The 24,331-nt window shown below is 39.9% G+C and overlaps 1 protein-coding gene across 18 annotated transcripts in view; it reads left to right on the top strand.

The window, feature by feature from the left end:
- The window catches only part of LOC126291704 (zinc finger protein 501-like), a 199,843-nt gene that overhangs the window by 97,300 nt on the left and 78,212 nt on the right, over positions 1-24,331 (top strand). For 13 of the 18 annotated variants that reach the window (XM_049985345.1, XM_049985340.1, XM_049985341.1 and 10 more), the window contains one exon: positions 18,795-20,228. The exons of 1 other annotated variant lie outside the window; for it this stretch is intronic. In XM_049985345.1, the coding sequence (XP_049841302.1) occupies positions 18,795-19,959 (1,165 nt within the window). In that variant the 3' untranslated portion in view covers positions 19,960-20,228. 4 more of the 18 variants (XR_007551849.1, XM_049985348.1, XM_049985356.1 and 1 more) reach the window with 4 other exon arrangements.

Genomic DNA, 24,331 nt, shown 5'->3' on the forward strand with positions numbered 1-24,331 from the left:
CAGGACCCCTTCAGTTGTCACCTATGGCATTGCTACAACACTGGTAAGTGGGCAATATTCTTTGCACCATGTTATTGACCTTTATGGCAAGTGGACTTACATTTCAGCAAGACAAAACCTATCTACACAAGATGAGAGTTTCTACTACTTGTCTTCATGCTTGCCAAACCCTATCTTGGCTAGCAATGTCACTGCATCTCTCCCCAATTGGGAACTTTTGGAGCATTGTGGGCATGGCCCTCCAATTTCATAATATTATGTGACAATTGGACAGAATTTGGCACAATAGGCCTCAAAAGCACATCCAACAAGTCTACCAATCAGTGCCAAGCCAAATAACAGGTTACCTAAGTGGCAGAGCTGGACCAAAGCATTAGCAACACTGTCTGTTTTTGGAGCTATTCCTCTTAAATAATTTATCCAATTTTTTATGAAAGTTTAATCATTTGTTTCTTCATACATGTACATCACATCTACAGATTTCTGCACTATTTTGGTAATTCCTTTGCAGTGTGTTTTTCTTTTCAGGGAGATATATGAGGTTCAGATAGTTTTGTCTTAATGTTCCATCATTGAAAACTGTGCAAACATTTGGAACTTCAACTATGCACCACAAACAATTAATTTATTACTGAAATTACCAAGGTGAAAGTATTTTCTTAACTATTTATCATCACATTTACAGCTTAGTAATATTCTGGATGATGGCAAAAAAAGGTATACTGGTAAGAATTCTAATCATGAACATTAACCCATGTGGTGTGCACTACACTTGTTTTGTCAAAACATAATTAATGTTACAGATAATGGTGATAGGTCTAAAACTTCAGCATCAGTTTTGGCCGAAAATCGGGGTTCTTCACATGAAAAACCACTCGCCAGGTACTCAGGGCTGGTCCCTCTACAACATACATACATAATTGAAATGTGGTGCTTATTATATATTATGTAATTCACAAGATTGCATGTATGGTCAATGTGATATGATTGTCTGCAGGACACTACATCCATATTAAATGTACATCATGCCATGATCTTGTCAGATGTAGAATTTCTGTTAAATACCTTCACAATCATTACGTGCCTCCCAATGTGCAAGTCGTTTTTCTGCAGATGTTATTTTAGATGTCAAATGTAATGCAGATATCTTAACTATAAATGTGATTGAGGACTTAAAATGCAAACCTCAAAGCAGTATGAATCTCTAATGTTAATGCTGAACATCATGTGACTGACAGTTTTGTAGTTTTTCGCCAATATCGTATCCAGCTTCTGCTATGCATAACAAAGGATTGCCCTATATAGTTCAGCAGATAATTGACTGTAAATGACAGAATGCAGATTCATGATACAGAATCTGTTGTTTGATTTTGGATGCATGTTCCCAAAATGTAGTTTAGGAAAGTCTGTTATTCCCTTGGCATATATTATATACTGCCTGAAGAAATACATGTCCAGATGTTGAGCATATTTGGTAGTTTTAGGTGGATATCTACTTAAAAAAAAAATAAAAGCTACATCCTCTACTTCAGAGGCTTCCAGTATTACTTCCTCATCCTTATGACCAGACCAGGAGTCACAAAGTACTAATGACATTGTCCGGAAATGTGGATTCAAAATGCAGAAGAAATGTCTGCAAATGTTCTTTCATCTTTGTCCTTGCACTTGCATCTACAAAGATATTTGGAGTTCATTGTTTTTTGTTTTCATACTTCCCTTGATACAAGGGGTCCAAACTTTCCATTCAGTTCTTGGATTCATATGTGGAGTTTGTCTGCCCATCATCCATCCATTGCTATATTAACATTGATCATGTAGCCGTTTGTGTTACACCATTAATCGATTGCAAGACAGGTCACAATGACATTTTCTAGTTTGTGAGTGAACTATGGTTTGAGCAGTCTTCTTGGATGGTTCATCCATACATAAGAAAACATAAGGAAATATCTTTCCTGATGCCATTATGCTGAAGGAATGACTAATCTTGTTCCAAATGTATGTTTATTGGCACTGGAAGCCAGTTTGATTGGTGTTAATTACATAATCATATGCCTGCTTATCTGGGTGGGAACATGCTTGCTTCCCATGCACTGGGCTGGGGTTCGATTCCTGGCCAGGTTGGAGATTTTCTTCACTCATGGACTGGGTGGTGTGTTGTCCTCATCATCATTTCATCCTTATCATCAGTCACAAGTTGCCCAATGAAGTGCCAACTGAAATAAGACTTGAGCTTGCTGGCTGAACCCAAGTGGGACCTCCCAGCCGACAATGCCATATGATCATTTTTTCATTTATTACATAATTGAGGTCCAGATTAGGGATGACTGCTTTAGTATTTATCTAGAGTCCTTCCACAGCTGCCAATACTCTGTCTGAAATCACCCATTAAGTCACTGCTAGAAGGCTCCATGTACAGTTCTATTTCATTTGTTACCTTACACATATTTATCCTTCATTTGATTGGGAAATACAAGCAATTTTGTGGTAGTATACTGTTTTATGTCATATGTGAGGTGCAGTGAGCCATTTTTCACTGATACAGTATTTTCCCAGCAACTGTTTTTTGTACATCATAAATTCTGCCTGTATGGTGACCAAACCAATAGGAGCAACAAGATACTTTGGTATGGAATTCACAAATTCAACATGGATGGATTTAATACTTATGAGTGCAACAAGTGCAGGCTTAGGTACTCTGGGTACATGAATTTGTACATTGCTTTGAGTCATTCACTTGTACACTGTGCTCCTGCCTATAACAGGTATCATTATTGTATATAGTTTTAACATATGAGTGCCATGGACTCAGTCGTTCTAACACAATTGATAATGCACTCTGTAGTTCACATAAGTTGATAATAATTGAATGACGCAGGTAAATGGATGAGTCCCCAGATCTTACCATGACTGTTGCATTCCCATACATCTCTGTGATGGTGACCTTAATACGATGTAGAACTATATCTGGAAGAGGAGATTGAGATGGTTCATACTCTGTTGTCATCTGATTATTGGTGTACAGTGTTGCACAATGTAGCTCATCTCACTCACTCTGTACAAACTGCACTGTAGTACAGTGTTCAGTATTCTTGATTTTTATTACTACTTGGTATTCACTGTCTGCTTTTATTGCTTTTATTCCCACACATAGATCCACTGATGGTCAAATTGTGTGTTGTTGTAAACAGTAGTAAACAAACCACATAACTGTCACTTTGGGAAAGGGTGAGTGTTTTAATCATATATATATGCACTGCTGTGGCCCAACAAGTAGATGTTTGAACATCTTAGAGTCCATGTGAATCACTTTGGGGGATCCAGTTCCAAGATGCTGATTTCCACTTGTTCAAACAGATGTGTGCCCTGCTCTAATACCTCAATGGTGTGTTGGGCTGTTGAAAAGAACATTATAAGTATTTGAGAAAGCACACAGAAAATGAGAGAGCAAATGTAAAGACTACTTTACGACAAATAAATGTAAGATAGTAACAACTATTATGAAGTGTGACTTAGTACTTACATGCAAATTCTCTCTTCTTATCCTGCCTGGGGCTGTTAAATGCTGGAAACTCATAGCCAGGGGTATTTTGATCAGATAAATCCATAGCCTATCTGTGTAATGCTGTGACTCAATAAGTAACAGTGCATGTGTTGCATGTCCTGTTACAACATAGTAGCTAGTGACACATCAGTAGGCTGCTATTGAGCTGTTGAAAATAAGAAAAGATCATGAGTATGCGAGACAACACACAGAATAATAATGGATGGGTTAATAATAATAATAATAGGAATAGATAATACAAATATTAAAGAACTAAAAGAAAGATATAAACAAAGACTAACAAAAATACTGGAAACAGAATTGACAGCAAGAAACAAGACAAAAGCTGTAAATACTTATGCTTTACCAATATTGACCTATTCATTTGGTGCAGTGAAATGGAGTAACAGAGACCTAGAAGCACTCAATACACTTACACAGTCCCAATGCCACAAATATAAAATACATCACATACATTCAGCAACAGAAAGATTCACTTTAAGCAGAAAGGAAGGAGGAAGGGGATTTATCAACATAAAAAACCTACATTATGGACAGGTAGACAATTTAAGAAAATTCTTTATAGAACAAGCAAAAACTAGCAAAATACACAAAGCAATCACTCATATAAATACATCGGCTACACCATTGCAATTTCATAACCACTTATACAACCCTTTAGATCATATAACATCAACAGATACAAAGAAAGTAAATTGGAAAAAGAAAACACTACATGGCAAGCACCCGTATCATCGAACACAGCCACACATCGATCAAGACGCATCCTACACATGGCTAAGAAAACACAATATATACAGTGAAATGGAAGGATTCATGATTGAAATACAGGATCAAACAATAAACACCAGATATTACAGCAAGCATATTATTAAAGATCCCAATACCACAACAGATACATGCAGACTTTGCAAACAACAAATAGAAACAGAAGCTCACATCACAAGCGGATGTAGAATACTAGCAAATACAGAATACACCAGAAGACATGACAGTGTAAAAAAAAAAAAATAATACAACAACTTGGCATACAACATAAACAAATAAAACAACACGTTCCCACATACAAGTATGCACCACAAAATGTACTGGAGAATGAAGAATACAAATTATACTGGAACAGATCCATTATAACAGATAAAACAACACCACATAACAAACCTGACATCATACTCACCAATAAACAGAAGAAATTAACACAACTAATCAAAATATCCATACCCAATACAACAAATATACAGAAGATAGCAGGAGAAGAAATTGAAAAATACATCCAACTGGCTAAGGAAGTCAACGACATGTGGAATCAGGATAAAGTCAACATTATACCAATTATACTATCAACTACAGGAGTCATACCACACAATATCCACCAGTACATCAACACAATACAGCTACATCAAACATATATATATATATACAACTACAGAAATCTGTAATTATTGATTCATGTTCAATTACCCAAAAGTTCCTAAATGCAATGTAACATATACTGTACAGTTAAAAGGAAGTCACCCTTGATCAAGGTCCATGTTACTTTGCATTTTTAACCAGACATAACGTCTGAGAAAGGAAAGAAATAATAATAATACAGCAGTTACATTCCTGTGTGGCAGTATTCTTCTTCTTTTCTTCAGAGCTGATCTCTTCTGATGATGAGGCTTCATGGTCCTTTCACTACAGTGCACAGTACACAAGTGGCTTTGTTGGTACCGAGTTGGGTGGTGCAGTGGCTTGCATCTGGGAGGACAACAGTTCAAACATGCATCTAGACATCCTGATTTAGGCTTCCATACTTTCTCTAAATTACTTATGGCAAATGTTGGAATGGTTCCTTAAAAAGAGCGTAGCTGCTTTTGTTCTTCATCCTTCCCTAATTTGAGCAGGTGCTCTATCTTTAATGACCTTGTTGTTGATGGGACATTAGATACTGATCTCCTCCTCCTCCTCCTCCTGACTTGGTTGGTAAGCTGTTGCAGCACCAACAGCTATGTGACATCATAAACTGTTCCAACTTTTACCAGTTGTTTGAAAATGGGGATGGGACAGGAGAAGTAGGCATTTGGCAACAACATTATTTTTTCCTAATGGATGAGGTCTCATCAAATGCATATAATTTTCTTTACTGGCAAGATTTCTCTGACAAACTCCTTGAAGGCAACAGCATACATGAGCTTATATAACAATGCCAACCTCCTAGTTATTATTATCAAGTCTTGCCACTACCATTAGCTCACTTTAGACATATGCATTATGTTTGTCTATAGACAGTAACAATTTCTGTCAATAATAACTTCCTCATATTGTTTTACAGACGATCCCATGGCTCCTTAATGTTTTTCAATGTTCCACTTTTTGTCAGAATACTGTGAAAGCCGACATCTTGAAATTGGATCCCCTGGTTTGTATGATGTAGTATACTCTATCCCTCATTATATTGATTTGGGGGAAGTTGTGTGTGTGTGTGTTTGTGTGTGTGTGTGTGTGTGTGTGCGCGACATCTTGAAATTGGATCCCCTGGTTTGTATGATGTAGTATACTCTATCCCTCATTATATTGATTTGGGGGAAGTTGTGTGTGTGTGTGTGTGTGTGTGTGTGTGCAGGCAGGCGGGCGGGCGTGCGTGCATGCGTGCGGGCGGGTACATGCAGAGTTCATCATCACAGCTGCATGTTGAGAACTTCTTCTGCTTCAAAACATGTTTCCGAATTCTGAGAAGCATTGTTCAGTGCTTTATATGCTGTTGAAAAGAAAACTGCCACTATGGCAAGCAGAACATGAGTTACAGAGTTTCCTAAACAACTGCAGCACCTTGAACACGCAGTCCAACAGCTTGTGACATCATGGCCTGCCACTGCCCCCACCTTGTATGATGTCATAAACCCTCTTCATGTTTGGCCCCATATTGTGCGATGTCGTAGTCCATCATCTTGTGACCTTCGCCTTGGCCTTGGCGTAGGAGTGGGTGAGGGGCTTACTTTGACTGCTATCTCCATTAACCCTATAATGGCCTGTCTCCCACTGGGCTTCCTCTACACCCTTTTTGTCGACGATTTTGCATCCATTGCAGTTCTCCACAGACCTGCCTCATTGAGCAGCACCTTCAGCAATGTCTCGATCTTCTTTACTGACTGAGCATTGACAGTGGCTTTCATTTTTCCACTGTCAAAACCGTTTGTATGCAATTGGTTTCTTCCACCATTTTTACATCTTGTGCCTGTTGCCCTTCTGTTCATTGAAACTATGAAATTTCTGGGTCTCCTGCTTGATAGGGAACTTTCTTGGTCTTCCAAGGTATTCTACCTGGCAGCCTGCTGTTGCGGTCCCTCAATTTCCTACATGTCCACAGTGGTAGTTCCTAGAAAGCCGATCGAACCACCCTCCTCCACTTTTACTGGTCCTTTGTCCATTCAAAAATAGACTATGGGTGTTTATGCATCAGCACATCCATCCCTCTGTCTCAGTACTATCTGCCATCGTGGGATGCCTTTGGCCACTGGTGCCTTTTACACTAGTCGGGTATTGTCCATTCAAAAATAGACTATGGGTGTTTATGCATCAGCACATCCATCCCTCTGTATCAGTACTATCTGCCATCGTGGGGTGCATTTGGCCACTGGTGCCTTTTACACTAGTCGGGTATTGTCCATTCAAAAATAGACAATGGGTGTTTATGCATCAGCACATCCATCCCTCTGTCTCAGTACTATCTGCCATCGTGGGATGCATTTGGCCACTGGTGCCTTTTACACTAGTCGGGTAGAGTGTCTTTATGCAGAGCTACCACTGTCCTACAATCGTAATTTTCTCCTCAGCAGGTATGCATGCCATTTTCTGCTATGCATGGCCACTTATCGTATGGCTCCTTCTCCTACGTCTCCATTGATCACCAGTATGGTGCATGTCCCTATTCTCAGTTACCTCCTGGAGTTCGTTTTCAGCTCTTTCTCTGACAGCTTAACTTCACACTATCTGCCACTTTACCGTTGGGTGTGAACCTTGGCTTCGTTCGGTGGTCTGTGTTCGCCTTGGCGTTCATTCAGTCCCTAAGGACATTGATCCAGCCTCACCCTGTCACCTTCAGTTTCATCACCTTTTGCATGGAACTTCGCGATAGTACCTTTGTGAACACTGATGGCTCTTGAACTGACAGCGGTGTTGGGTGTGCCTTCGTCATTGTCACTGACATTTTTCGGCATTGGTTTTCGGTATGCTGCTCATTATTTACAGTTGAACTCTTTCCACTGTATCAGACCACACAGTACATCTGGGGATACAGGCTTTTCAATTGTGTCAAGTACTCTGATTCTCAGTGCATTTCAAAGCCTCTGTGTGCTGTAACTGTCCGTCCCTTTATGAAGTGGGTTCAGCAAAGCTGTCACTTGCACACTCTTGATAGAGCCACTGTGATGTTTATGTGGGTTCCCGGTCACGTCAGTCTTATAGGAAACTAAGCCGCTGACATTGCTGCCAAGGCTACAGATCTTGTACCTTGACCCTCTAGTTTTTACATTTCCTCCGATGATCTCTGTATTGCCATCCATCAGCAGTTGGTGTCACTTTGGCATCACCACTGGTCTTCCCTTTATGAGAGAAGCGCCAGGTTATTCAGCATCTTCTAGTGGCTTGGACGACCCTCTCCATGTGAGGAGACCATTTTACCTAGGTTGCGTATTGGGCACTGTCTTTTTGGCCACTACCATTTGTTAAATGGTGCTCCCCCACCACTTTGTGCTCATTGTGTTCAACCCCTGACGGTCCGCCATTTCCTGATGAAATGCCATTTTTTAAACCTCTTATGTTCTCATTTGTGTTTGCCATCGGACTTACCGGCCGTTTTAGCAAACAACACTCAGACTGTCGACCTAGTTTTACTTTTTATCCGTTATAGCAATATGGCGAAGGACATTTAGTTTTTAGTTCAGGACCTCCATTTCTCTATGGCGTATGTTATAGACATCTCTCCACATCCTTGTTTCTAGGTGGCTTCTCTTCTGACCATTTGGAGTAATGTGTAGTCGTTTTTTACTTCTCTCTCTGTCGTCATGTTCTACAGTTCTCACGTGGACTGTATGCCACTAGTTGTTTTTGCGCCTCAAAACAAAACAAAACAGTTGACTATGGCAACCGATTTACATTAAGTTCATTTGCATAAAAGTGGTCCTGGGTGCCCATAGTCATACTTCTATGCTTTCCCGTGAATTGTGAATCTGAGAGTTTTTGGTTTGGAAGTGGATAGTGTTCCAGATGTCTTACATTGCTCATTTCAGTTGCATTTGGTGACCAAGACATCAATATGAGTTCAGTACCATGTCTCCAGACTACTGTAGTGGAATTCTGGCCTTATGCTACAGGCTGTTATCTTGCCGGCTTACAAACACTGCAAGTGTGTTATTAACGTGCAGTTGCTCCAAGTCCTGTGAGAAACTAACTCTAATTGTGTGAATGAGTAAATTCCTGATAGCTGCAGGCATTGTCCCTTGAATCAGTGGCTACTATGCTATGAGATAAAGCCATAACTAAATATCTAATCCCTATCTGCTGAACTTAAGTTGCCTTTAAATCAGAGGCAAGCTTCACACAACTACTGCGAGGGATGTTATTTAAATGCTCCTTTTTCTCAGCTGAATAATTTCTGTGATGGTCCTTACATAAGCAGTGATTTCAAACACAAGATATGTTTTGAATATAAGAAACTCTGCTTTGATCATTTTCTTTAGCACAAGGGTTAATACTGTCTCACTGTAGAATAAGACTAACTCCTACTGGATTAGGCTGTACCTTCCTGATATCATTCAGGAAGATAATAAGAACCAACTCTCTTACTATACTTTCAGTAGGCTATAGTTACTGCATATACATTTCTGGAAATGGAAAAAAGAACACATTGACACTGGTGTGTCAGACCCACCATACTCGCTCCGGACACTGCGAGAGGGCTGTACAAGCAATGATCACACGCACGGCACAGCGGACACACCAGGAACTGCGGTGTTGGCCGTCGAATGGCGCTAGCTGCGCAGCATTTGTGCACCGCCACCGTCAGTGTCAGCCAGTTTGCCGTGGCATACGGAGCTCCATCGCAGTCTTTAACACTAGTAGCATGTCGCGACAGCGTGGACGTGAACCGTATGTGCAGTTGACGGACTTTGAGCGAGGGCGTATAGAGGGCATGCGGGAGGCCGGGGGGATGTACTGCTGAATTGCTCAACACGTGGGGCGTGAGGTCTCCACAGTACATCGATGTTGTCGCCAGTGGTCGGTGGAAGGTGCACATGCCCGTCGACCTGGGACCGGACCGCAGCGACGCATGGATGCACGCCAAGACTGTAGGATCCTACGCAGTGCCGTAGGGGACTGCACCGCCACTTCCCAGCAAATTAGGGACACTGTTGCTCCTGGGGTATCGGTGAGGACCGTTAGCAACCGTCTCCATGAAGCTGGGCTACGGTCCCGCACACCATTAGGCCATCTTCCGCTTGCGCCCCAACATCGTGCAGCCCGCCTCCACGTCTTCACGCGACAGGCGTGAATGGAGGGACAAATGGAGACGTGTCGTCTTCAGCGATGAGAGTCGCTTCTGCCCTGGTGCCAATGATGGTCGTATGCGTGTTTGGCACCGTGCAGGTGAGCGCCACAATCAGGACTGCATACGATCGAGGCACACAGGGCCAACACCCGGCATCATGGTGTGGGGAGCGATCTCCTACACTGGACGTACACCTTTGGTGATCGTCGAGGGGACACTGAATAGTGCACGGTACATCCAAACCGTCATCGAACCCATCGTTCTACCATTCCTAGACCGGCAAGGGAACTTGCTGTTCCAACAGGACAATGCACGTCCGCATGTATCCCGTGCCACCCAACGTGCTCTAGAGGGTGTAAGTCAACTACCCTGGCCAGCAAGATCTCCGGATCTGTCCCCCATTGAGCATGTTTGGGACTGGATGAAGCGTCGTCTCACGCGGTCTGCACGTCCAGCACGAACGCTGGTCCAACTGAGGCGCCAAGTGGAAATGGCATGGCAAGCCGTTCCACAGGACTACATCCAGCATCTCTACGATCGTCTCCGTGGGAGTATAGCAGCCTGCATTGCTGCGAAAGGTGGATATACACTGTACTAGTGCCGACATTGTGCATGCTCTGTTGCCTGTGTCTATGTGCCTGTGGTTCTGTCAGTGTGATCATGTGATGTATCTGACCCCAGGAATGTGTCAATAAAGTTTCCCCTTCCTGTGACAATGAATTCACGGAGTTCTTATTTCAATTTCCAGGAGTGTATGTTGTAGCAGGCCCAGATGGCAGTTCAGAGGTTGAACAGATACTGCAACACACATATCGTATATTAGTTCAATTTAGTAAAACTCTTAATACAGTATGCTTAACCTGGATGCAATCCATGCCCATGGAAATGACAATATATATTTAGTTCTGTTGCGTAACAGAATAATAACTGTCAATTATTTTGATATGTACTAAATGACAGTGAGGTGTCACATTCATTTAACTATAAAGTTTGGTACTCGCTTCTGACTAACAATACTGGATTACTCCTGAATCCCAGTTACAATGATACTGATATCAATGCTAACAGAATGGGGCAAACAGTGTTGTGCTCTGATGTTAGTAGATTTTTCCGGCAGCAGTGGCATTCTGAACCTCATGAAGACGTGTCTTCGCTGTCTCTCTTCATGAATGTGTCTGGCAGCAACTGTCCTTAGCTTGCGGTTCCATCTGGGACCTCACTTTTCAGATGACACCTCACTTATATTTAATCCTCATCCTATTTTCCACTTGTCATGTTAGCTGTATTTAAAACTACACTAAGATAAAAAGACGATGTACCATGAAGGAATTAGCTGAATGAGATGGAAAATTACAGATGTGATGTACATGTACAAAAAACAAATGTCTACAGTTTCAGAAAAGTTGAATGATTTATTTAAGAGAAAGAGCTTAACTAATGCGTTGGTTCATCTCTGGCCCTTATGCAAGCAGTTATTCGGCTTGGCATTGATTGGTAGTTATTGTATGTCCTTCTGAGGGATAACATGCCAATTCTCTGCAATTTGCCCATTAGATCGTCAAAAATCCTGAGATGGTGGCGGATGTTGCCCATAATGCTGCAAATGTTCTCTTCTGGGGAGAGATCTGGCAATGTTGTTGACCACTCTATCAGTGTGCTTCTTTCCTGTAGTACCCAAGTAGGAAACTCAGTAAATGATTTCAAATTGAAAGAACCAAGCAATACTTCAAGGTCGTGCTTCTGTCAGACTCTTTCAGAAAATCTGCATTGAAATCCCCACAAAAAATAATTTTCTTGACTGACAGTTGTTGGACGTCCATCTGAGGAGGGGTACTGTACCTAATTATGACCAATTTACCCCTTTGGGTCATCAATAACATAAGCTGGCTGGAGGCTCTGCCCGTAATTATCCAAATGTTCTCAGCTGAGCAGAGATCTGGTGACCTTTCTGGCCGACGTAGGATTTGGCAAGCTCAAAGACAAGGAGTGGAAACTTCAACCATGGATGGGTGGGGATTATCTCGCTCAATATAAGCGAGGGATTGCTTGCCATAAAGGGCAACAAAACTGGATGTAGAATATCATTGATGTACTGTCGCGCTCTAAGAGTGCTGTGGTGAAAACCGAAGTATACTGCTGTGAACAGAAACGTTTGCACTGCCGGCCATGTAACTTGTGAACCCGACAGCTACACTCATGCTCATAAATTAAGGACAATGCTGATACATGGTGAAGAAACGCTGTGGTAGGTGGTTTGCCGGTTTATATCACCTTGGGGTATTACAATGCAGCGCATTTGACCTGTGGTCATCGCACGCTGGCTTTGGCAGCAGTCCACATATGCAGAGGTGTGTTGGTGCATTTCAGAATATGGTGCAGCGAGTAAGTTTGCAGACGTTTTCAGATGTGCTAGTGGTGACTGTGTGTTGAAAATGGCTCAAAGAACATATGTTGATGACGTTATGAGGGTTAGAATACTAGGGCGACTGGAGGCTGGTCAGACACAGCAGGTCTTAGCATGGGTCCTTCCATGGACAATTCCAGCAGTCAGGAAACGTGTCCAAGCGCTACAATACGGGATGTCCACAGTGTACAACACCACAAGAAGACCAATATCTCACCGTCAGTGCCCACAGATAGCCACGGAGTACTGCAGGTAGCGTTGTTCGGGATCTTACCGCAGCCGCTGGAACAGTTGTCTCCAGACACACAGTCTACAGACGACTGAACAGATATGGTTTATTTGCCCGGAAACCTGAAAGGTGCATCCCACTGACCCTTGGTTACAGGAGAGCCCGTAAAGCCTGGTGTCAAGAACACAGTACATGATCATTGGAACAGTGGTCCCAGGTTACATTCACAGACGAGTCCATGTATAGCCTGAACAGTGATTCTCACTGGGTTTTCATCTGGTGTGAACCAGAAACCAGATACCAACCCTTCAACCCCTTAATGTCTTTGGAAGGGACCTGTATGGAGGTCGTGGTTTGATGGAGTGGGTGGTATTATGATTTGTGCACATACACCCCTGCATGCCTTTGACAGAGGAACTGTAACAGGTCAGGTGTATCTGGACATTGTTTTGCACCAGTATGTCCACCTTTTCAGGGTTGCAGTGGGTCCCACCTTCCTCCTGATGGATGATGATGCATGGCCCCACCGAGCTGCCATCGTGGAGGATTACCTTGAAACAGAAGATATCAGGTGAATGGAGTGGCCTGCCTGTTCTCCAGACCGAAACCACATTGAGCACGTCTGGGATGCCCTCGGTTGACGTCTTCAAACCCCTACGACACTTCAGGAGCTCCGACAGGCACTGGCCACAGACCACCTGATCCAGAGTATGCCAACCCATTGTGTGACCAGTGTACATGTGCATGGTGATCATATCCCATATTGATGTCAGGGTACATATGCAGGAAACAGTGGCGTTTTGTAGAACATGTGTTTCGGGACGTTTTTCTCAACTTATCATCAATAACGTGGATTTACAGATCTCTCTCGTGTGTTCCCTATGTGCCTATGCTGTTAGGACCAGTTTTGTGTAGTGCCACGTTGTGTGGCACCATACTCTGCAATTATCCTTAATTTACGAGCATGAGTGCAGTTACAGGATACACAATAGCTCTATACAGTCTGCAAAAAATGGTGTTTTCGAATAATGATATAACAGTCACAGATCTTAGGGAAAGCTTGCAACATTTAGACTGGAATGAGGTGTACAGGGAAAATGACGCAAATTTAAAATGTAACTAATTTCATGATACTATTTTTAGTATATTTCAAAACGTTTTCTGTAAGAAGACTGTGAAAATGTTATTATTGTAAGAAACTATCTACAAAGCCATGGCATACTAGAGAGATAAAAATATCTTGCAAAAAGAAGAGGGAAATGTGTCTTATAACTAGAAGGAGTAATGATCCGGAAACAGTCAAAAATCATGAACACTGCTGCAGTGTATTAAGGAAAATTATTAAAAAATTCGTAGGTATGTGCATTATATTGGAGATGACATAAAATTAAAACAATTGGAATATTGTTAAAAGGGAAACGGCAACTGAGGGCACAGGAAGGCTGCTTTTCTGTGAGAGTGAGTGACAAGTTTAACAAAAAGTAAGAAGTAGAAGATATTTTTGATGATAATTTTTTAACTGTTGTAGAAATAAAGGATCCAGCTAGTTGCTCATTAGAAAACACAGTGGTCTTTGTCCATGTAAGAGACAATACCTATGCAGTTTGATAAAATTGAAATTCAGCCCACCTCTCCTACTGAGATTAGGAAAAAATAAATACACTCAAATGTAAAAGCTTGCATGGAATTGATGGTATTTCCAACACAGTAATAAAAGCTTGTTTCCAATAGGTAAGTAGCCATATATGTAGTAGTGCACTGAAAGAGAGAATTTTTCCAGTTTGACGGAAATATGCTATTGTTAAAACATTGCAAAAAAGGGGAATAGGTGTGGTGTGATGCTAACAACTTCTACCCAAACTTACTTTTCACAGATTTATCCAAACATCTTGAAAAACTAATGTATTCAGGAGTAGCTTCACATATTCGTAAGAATAAAGTACTAACAAAATGTCAGTTTGGTTTTGAGAAAGGCTTTTTGATAGTAAATGCTATATATGCTTTCACTAATAAAATGTAGAATGCTGTGAATAATGTAACATCACCCATTGGGATTTTTGAGATCTTTCAAAGCCTTTTGACTGTGAGTCATGACATTCTTCTGGATAAGTTCAAATATTGTGGTATGAGTGGGACAATGCACAAATGGTTTAATTCCTACTTAATAGGGAGAATGCAGAACGTTGAAATTGACAGCACAGATAGTTTGCAAAAATCAGCACAGTCTTCTAATTGAGAGGTATCGAGGAGGATGTCCCACAATATTCAGTTTTGGGTCTGTTATTGTTCTTAATATATATTTATGACTTGCCACTCTATGTTCATGGAAATGCAAACCTAGTTCTTTTTTATGGTGATTCAAAAAATAGTAATCACTTCAAAGAAACAAGAATTAGCTGAGGGAATTGTAAATAATGTCTTTTAGAAAATTAGGTTGTTCTCTGCAAATGGACTCATACTAAATTTTGCAAAAACATAGGTATGTGCATCGCTGAGAGATTGAATTGGAAGAAACATATTGAAGATACGCTGAAATGTTTTTGTTCTGCTACTTATGCTATTTTGGTTATTGTAGGATTTGGTGATAAACAAATCAGTAAATTGGGCTACTATACCCATTTTCATTTCCTACTTTTATATGAGATCAGATTTTGGGGTAATTCACCTTTAAAGTTTTCATTGCACAAAAGTGTGTAATCAGTATAATAACTGGAGCCCACCCAAGACACCATGGAGACGTTTGTTTAAGGAACTCGGGATATTCACAGTACCTTCACAATATGTATATTCACATATGAAATTTGTTATTAATAACCCATCCCAATTCAAAAATAATGTTGAAGTGCATAGCTACAATACTGGATGAAAGGATGATCTTCACTATACTGGATTAAGTCTGACTGTGGCACAAGTAGGGGTGAATTATGCTGCCACAAAAGTCTTTGGTTATTTACAAAACAACATTAAAAGTTCTGCAAATAGCCAACGAGCAATTAACTTCTACTTAGTAGATGCATTTTTAGATACAAAGTAGAGTAGTTGTAAAAAAAAAAGAAAGTAACAGTTTTATAGTGCAAAGAAAATTTACGTTAAATTGACATATTCGAGATCATTACGAAGTGTCATTTTCGTGAGCAATGGAACCAGTGTTAATGAAATATAATGCCAAGCCAATCAACTGCTAGCATAAGGGATGGAGGGGGCCAACCCATTACTGATTTGCTCATTTTCTAAAACTCTTTCTCTTGAATAAGTTATCCAATTTGTCACATTTTAATCATTTGTTTGTCTGTACATGTAAATCACATATACATATTTCCAGCCCAGTCGGATTTGTCCTTAATGGTTCATCATCTTTTTTTCTTGGAGTTTATATACCACATACACAGGAATAGTGACGTAATGCTAAATTTAGTGCCAACCTACACTAAACAATGACTCTACATCATTTCATGGTGGAATTTTGGATTCTCAACCCAACTTCCAAATTTGAGAATTGGCTGGTATCTTGTCATGGACATCAAAGCAACCACTTTGTTTCACATCTCATCGTGAACTCCCAGCAAACTAAAAACATTCTAGCTCCTGTACTGTATTTACTGACAATAATTTGTTTTTTTTTTTCCTTTCTTCAGCATCAATAAAATTAACCAACAACTGTACACTTTAAGATATTGTGAATTTCATTTGTTATGTTGATGAATTTTATTGACATTGGAAATTACATACCAGCTGATGTCCCCTGGCCACGGTGGGCCAACAGAGATTGATAATTTATAGTTGTCATTTTTCCTCGTCATGTTCAGATATAACCTGATGTATCTCGGCATCTCTGACATTCATTCTTCTCCGTTCTGAATTTCGTACAACACAGTGGTTAGCACCATGACTTACAGATGTGTCTGCTCATGAACTGAAAGTACCATGTATCGAACTGGTAATGTGCTGTGCTTACCACTATTCCTTTTTTTGTGTGAACATATTAATAAAGTTTTTTTTTTTTAAATGCATCTGGAATATTCAGAGATATTCCACTCCTGACATGAGCTGTTTGTAGGACAGTCTGTAAAGTTAATACCACTGTACTGTATGTCTTTGTGTACAGCCACGGAGGAGGGCAAAAAAATAAAGGATCGTGAAGGGTCATAACAACTAGTTGTGCTTGTTAATTTTCTCATAACAGTTCATCCAACAAAATATTGTTGTTGGCCTCTCTTCCTGTCAAACCACTATTGTACATCTACAGTTTCTCCTCCATCTGACCACTTCAAGACCTCACCAATGTCATGATGTGGTCAGCCTTTGTGTTGTCAGTTTGCTACCTGCTAACTCGCTCAATATCATGCATTGTTGCATTTTTCCGCTTGGTAGTCGCTACAGCTACCACTCTGCGAGAATTCCTCTCCAATGTAATGTAATTTTTGGCATTGATGCAGTTCATGGTAGGTGCAATGCAGGCCATGGTAGCTGCAGGTCATAAAGTAGCCTGTGTGAAGAGGCCATCTGCTGAAGTTCTACATCCACATACATTCTCTTAAAATTAGCGTTAAGTGCATGGCAGAGAGTACATTCCATTGTACCCTTTACTAGGTCTTTATCCCTCTCCAATCATTACAAGCCTGACAATTGTTGGGAAAACTGTAGAAATAAAGAAAACATGAGGATACTGGGTCAATTATCAGCACAGCTTGAGAAAATGTTCACACCATATATTCTGCATATATCAGTCTCACATATCCAGAGTACAGGTTAGGTCATGTGAATTACAAAGTAGTATCTGATCATCCAGAAGTGAACATGAAAGTCTTGAGATTGTGTATGATCATTGTTATTTATAAATTATAGTGTCTCAATTATTTGCTCTTCATTAGTTTATGAGACATATTCTTGAAGTTGGTAAATAACGATATGCATTCAGATTAGTTTTGATTTTGTTGAGTATTGTGCTATCAGAAAGAGATACTTTGTGTCTTGATCATATTGATTGCCATTGTTTTCAGAACTAATAACCCATTTTAATCAAATTATTTGATGGTATTGAATGCATAAGTATATTAACCAATAAAAATAAACTATATATTTTATATGTTATATTGCTTGTATACCTCAGGGCTACTTTAGGTTTCAAGTTGTATATTTACACACATTTCAACCACATTCTACTTTAATCTTTACCTACCTCCCACTATCATTTAAATAGCTCTTTCCAACACTGTAAGATTAATTTAGGTTCACCATAGTGCAACATATATTCCATGGTCCGTCACTCTGTCAAGGTTCTATCCACCACTGCTCCATAAGCAAGGTGGAATTGCTTATAATGATCTAACAAAGTCGCCGGCCACTGTGACCGAGTGGTTCTATGTACTTCAGTCCAGAACCGGGCCGCTGCTATGCTCGCAGGTTAGAATCCTCCCTCAGGCATGGATGTGTGTGATGTCCTTAGGTTTGTTAGGTTTAAGTGGTTCTAAGTCTATGGGACTGATGACCTCAGATGCTAAATCCTATAGTGCTTAGAGCCATTTGAACCATTCTAACAAATTCGCTCATTTGTTTTTATGACCAATGACTTTTAGGTAGTAGGATAGCTATAAAACAGTATACAACAGCTTAATAAAGGCATATCTGAAGTTACGTATATGTCACATCATCAGTGGCTTGTAGCGTATATTTGTTGATGTAGAAGTTCATTTGGTATGCATTGGAGTTCTACAGACCCTTCCATTTTCTTTCTTACATCTGTAGGAGTAATTATTGTTGTTTGTGTTTTAAAGATGTTTCACTTTGCAGCAATTCCACTATCATCAAATCTGCCTACATTTAACTCTGACAAATTTACAGGGTTCTGGGTTCTAAAGTAGTGCTTCAGATGAACTCATCTCCCACTGCCACCTCTTGAAATGACCTAAAAATTTTTTTAATTTCCTTCATTGTGCTCCTACTACATAGCATAGTTCACTGATATTTTTGAGTTGTTTGTGAACCTAGTATTTGTTACTATAATTTTTCATTCACATACTTGCACTGGTACTACAATAGTTTCTGATACCATTCTCTCTGCTTTCTGCAGTTCCATTGGTGTTGGTGTGGACAACGACACTAACGGAGACAACAGCAGTTTGATTACCAGCATTCCACTGCATTCGTGCAGTGTGTGTCACAAAACGTTCACAAAGAGCACCTATTTGAAGAAACACTTCAGAGTCCACAGTGGTGAACGCCCATACAGCTGTGGCGTTTGCAACAAGACATTTGCGCAAAGTTGGGCACTGAAACAGCATTCGCGGCGGCACACAGGTGAACACCCATACAACTGCAGCGCTTGCAGCAAGGCATTCATGCAAAAATCCGATCTGAAGAAGCACTTCCGGGTGCACACTGGTGAACGTCCGTACACCTGTGACGTTTGTAACAAGACTTTTGCACAAAGTAGTGCGTTGAAGCAGCACTCACGATTGCACACTGGTGAACGCCCATACAGCTGTTGCGTCTGCAGAAAGACATTCAGAGACAGTGATAAACTGAAGAATCATTCACGATTGCACACTGGCGATCGTCCATACGTCTGTGGTATGTGCAACAAGACATTCGCTCTAAGTTCTTCACTGAAGCGGCATTCACAGGTGCACACTAGTGAACGCTCGCATAGCTGTAGTGTTTGCAACAAGACATTCAGACACAGTAGTAGCCTGAAGGACCATTTGCGAATCCACAGCGACGAGCGCCCCTACGTATGTGGCATATGCAACAAGACATTTGCTCAAAGTTGGGCACTGAGGCACCATTCACGATTGCACAGTAGTGAACGCCCATACAGCTGTTGCATTTGCAGAAAGACATTCAGAGACAGAGAAGAAGTGAAGAAGCATACACGATTCCACACTGGCGAGCGACCATACATTTGCGGTGTTTGCAACAAGACTTTCGCTTTAAGTTCTTCGCTGAAACGGCACTCTGGAGTGCACACTGGTGAACGCCCACACAGCTGTGATATTTGCAACAAGGCATTCAGATGCAGTAATAGCCTGAAGAAGCACGTGCGCATGCACACTGGCGAGCGCCCGTACGTATGTGGCGTTTGTAATAAGACATTCGCGCAAAGCTGGGCGCTTACCCAGCATTCACGATTGCACACTGGTGAACGTGTACACAGCTGTGGCATTTGCAACAAGACATTCACTCGAAGTTCAGCACTGAAGAAGCATTCACAGCTGCACACTGACGAACGTCTATAAAACTGTCAAGTGTGCATATCCCTTTACAGCCTGAAATATTTTTCATTGTGTAGCATTATTATAGTGTCCTGATGTCATTGATTGCAGAAAAAATAATGCAAACATTTTTCATGTATAATTATCCAAAAAAGTACAACAATGATCATACAGGTCAGGTTTTAATTCAGTAGAAATTTCATATGATCTCATGCTGTCATCAAAAATATTACAATCATGGCAAAAATGTTTTAATAATTACATCATAAAATCAAACATTATTTTTTGTGAAATGACTTGAAACAGTTTCTTTCTTTGAATAGACTTTAAGTACTGATCATATTTGCTACATTTAGTTTTTGTCCTGCTGTTGCAGTACTGAAGCTGGCAATTCCTTGGGGAATAAATGTCATCCACTGTTGGCCAATGGTCATAGCCATCATACCTGAGTTTCTCTAAGAGAGGAATGGCAGTGAAATATCTATCAAAGTAAATGAAACTTTCCTGAGGTAGAGTTTGGGAAAGTTGCAAAATCTTTGGCGGTCCTAAGCCTAATGATCTCTCACCAAAATTCGTGCTGGCACCCTGATATATCTCAAAATCTAAAACTATACCTGAAGCTGAAGCCAAAATAAATTTCTTAAACCCTAAAGGTCTAGATTTGCCTTTGACATATTATTTTAATTTACAATGCCCTGTGAAGGATATCATTTGTTCATCGATGCTGCAACAATTGAATGTACAGAATGAAGTATGGCATCTCTCTCTCTCTCTCTCTCTCTCTCTCTCTCTCTCTCTCTCTCTCTCTCTCTCTCTCTCAGCATCAATGTGTGGTTAAATCTTCTACAGTCTATTCGTCTACAGCATCTGCAAAATGTATGTTGTATTGGAGGGCAATAAAACGATCTCGAGGCATACTGTCACTAACTGTGCTCAGAGAAATGCATTTCTGCCAATACATAGGTAATCTAGGATACCTTATGCACCCCATAGTTAATTCCAAAAAAGAGCTTAATTTCTCAAGCTGTTGTGTCCAAATACCGAGTGGGGCACTGAATGGGCGAAGGATTCTGTAACAAAGAAGAAAAAAAATTCAAGGTGTATGGTAAGTAATAAATATAATGCCTAATGTTGTACGGAAATCAGAAGTAAAACCATCTAAATAGCGACGTAACAACCTGCCCAATTTACTGTTAAGAAGTATGAGATTACTGATGTTATTTATTGCCAGTCTGTTGTATATACAATATCAAACACACACAAATGGATATACATCAAAAGACTTTAAACAACACAAAGAAGTCAGCTACTAACCTGAAGAACACGTGACGCTTCTGTTAACACTCACTTTCACCATTGCTGCTGCGCTCTGTTGGCGTGTAATCGGAACAAAAACAAGTGAAACGTGAAGCACACAAGTTGAACTATCGTTTCAGGCTGGTTGGAAGCAAAGCAGAAGCAACAGGTCGGCATACAAAACTAAAAACCGAATCAGCACGATCGTGTGGCATCAGGCGGAAAAGGATAAGAGATCAGAAGCATGATCAAGTTGAAGGAACACTTGTGATTGCAGACTGATGAAAAAAAACATACATTTTCAACATTTATCAAATGTAATTTTTGTACTGTAGAAACTTGAGAGTACACGTAGTTCTCCAAACAAGGGAACATTCTATACTTATGTGTTACCACAGTTATTCACAATGAGCCACAGATTGGAGAAGCATTCACATTTGCTCAGAGGTCGTATAAGTAGCACTTGAAAATACACTATGAGCGTACAGTAGTGTATACTGGTAATGATTTGATTGTACTGTAATCTGCTGAAGAGGAGAAACAGATGAAAAACCGGTTGTGAAATATCACATCTAGTGTAATTCAGATGTGTGTATGTCCTGTAGGGTCACAAGAAGTAGCGACAGAATGTTCATTAACTCTTCTAAAAGGTAAACATACATTATTAATGTGCCTACTTTTTTTATGTACATACCCAGTACACATTGAGATCCCTGTGCCACTATGCAGCTGCATGCAGTTAGAGTAGCCAAAAGAAAGTGGAGAACCCCAGCTGCCCTTTATCAGTAACTTGTGCCATTTCCTTCTCTTTCTTATGGCAGTGTGCTACAGTAGTTTGGCACGGAGATGTTAGTGCATATCAGAATTCGACAATTTTATCTGCAACAACAACTACCTAAATTTAGTTTTTCCCTTCTCTTTCCTTCTTCTCTGATTAAAAAATGTGCTGGTTGGTTATCTGATACAGTGACATTTGGCTATCTTTTCCATCCAAAGTCACAGTAGCATTTTTTGCCTTCAAGACGTGATTATCTTCAGAATTCACTTCTTTTTGAAATCATGCTTCATGTTGTACAATAGAAATAATGCCTTCATCTTGTAGACATATGTTTTTCATTTTAGATAATAATGTTTTGTGCATTAAAAATGTTTTACAGATATATGCTACTGCAAATTCTATTAAGATATGGGAGTTCATTGTTTACCAGAATGCTTGGATCATCTTTAATTTTCATGTGATTAACTGTTGGTATGTAGTTGTGTTGATTATTCTGTAATACTAAATTTATATACATTTAACCCTCAGACAGGCTTATATCTTACATAAATGTTAACAAGAGTTGCTCTCTCTCTCTCTCTCTCTCTCTCTCTCTCTCTCTCTCTCTCTCTCTCTCTCTCTCTCTCTCTCTGTGTGTGTGTGTTTTTACCTACAATATGTGTGAAATATGTGTGACCCACTGTTGTAATACACCCAGTGCTTCATATTGAGTTCATCATGAGGCTGAGAATGCAACATATAAGGGATATTAACCACCATCAAAAACCTTAAATGTTTGTGGGCACACATGCAACTAATGTAGGCCGCATGACAACATCATTGTATTAGACAGAAGACTGAATAACTCATTGCATAGACTGCGTGAAAATCCTGTGAGATACAATAAAAATTACTGGTCGAAGTATCTCAGGGAAGTCTAGTGTAAGACACAATGAAAAGTAATGACTGAAGATGAAAAGTATTCAGGTAGTAACGTTCAAACAGTCTGCTGCTGGCACCCGTTTTCCAGCCATGATTGTCTGAAAACATCACAAAGATTAAAAATCATATAAAAGTAACATGGTTTTTGTTATACACAAAAGGCTGAATAACCTTAGCTTCATACTCTTATTAAGAAAACCTAGTTATCAGTTACAGGATAATCTTTACAATGAGCACAGCAGAATGGCGTCCATACCTTACAAGAGCGAGGCAACAAAAGAGAAAACTCACAAGATATAACGAAACATCCAGCATAGAAAATAATCAGATGAACGAAAATAGCCCGTCAATTAGATATGTGGTTTTAGGTGTTGATACACTCACATAAATGTGTAAATTTAATGTATGAACACAGGTGCATCGTTTACAGTTATTTCACAAACAGTTCATGCATACAAAATAGGATGAAATTAAAAGTAATAATACATGGCCCCTTTGAAGGCTTGAGGGTACACAACATACTGAAAATTGTCAAATCTTTGACCAACATTAGGGTAAAAGCCATGGTGGAATGGGTTGCCATATATTCATTCCACGAAGTATTTCAGTCCATACAGTGGTACACAGGTTAAGTATGCATATACCATAAGAAATTAAGATCATATTACATACAGTAGAATCAGATAATGATTTTGATTTAGTTGGTTATGTTGTAGATATTTCAGCAAGTTATAATTCAGATCCAGTCTTCAAGTATTTGCATCTTTATAAGTGATACACGTATTCATGGATCACTGATAACTTAAAAGGATTACTAGTTTTTGTAGAACTACAGTGCTATAGAAGTTGGTCATAACACACCAACTTGGTTTGTTAAAGATTTCACATAGTACAGCAGGTTCAAATTATTTCATGTCATAAGTTTGCGAACAATGAATTTTGGAATCATTGTGCTTCAAATCATTACTGTTTCCTAGAAATTTGTCTCAATACAATGCTAAGTAGAATTGACATCTCCATGGATCAGTGGTCAGCGATCCTCCAAAGAAAGGCTGAAGTTATACAAATACAATATTGACTCGATGGCGTTTGTGGATGGACAAGGAATTTAGTTTGGCAATAAGTGAATTTATAAACACAAAGTACACTTGTAGAGTTGTGACGATTGTTGATGTGCAAAAGTTCGAAGATATTGAATTTTTACAAAGTAAAGTAGTCTCGAGGTCTTTTGGTGATGGTTGTTGATGAAAGTGTCCAAATTTTAAGGAATTTAAATAAAGCGATCTAGACTTGAGGTCATATTATGTTGAGCAACATCAGAATCTTCTGGGAAGACAAATGTATACAATAACAAGGTAGACTTGTGGTCATCTGGCAGATGGTTTATAAAATTGTTTTAAT

The sequence above is a fragment of the Schistocerca gregaria genome, chromosome 9 (assembly GCF_023897955.1).
Source record: "Schistocerca gregaria isolate iqSchGreg1 chromosome 9, iqSchGreg1.2, whole genome shotgun sequence".
Taxonomy (NCBI): Eukaryota; Metazoa; Arthropoda; class Insecta; order Orthoptera; family Acrididae; genus Schistocerca; species Schistocerca gregaria.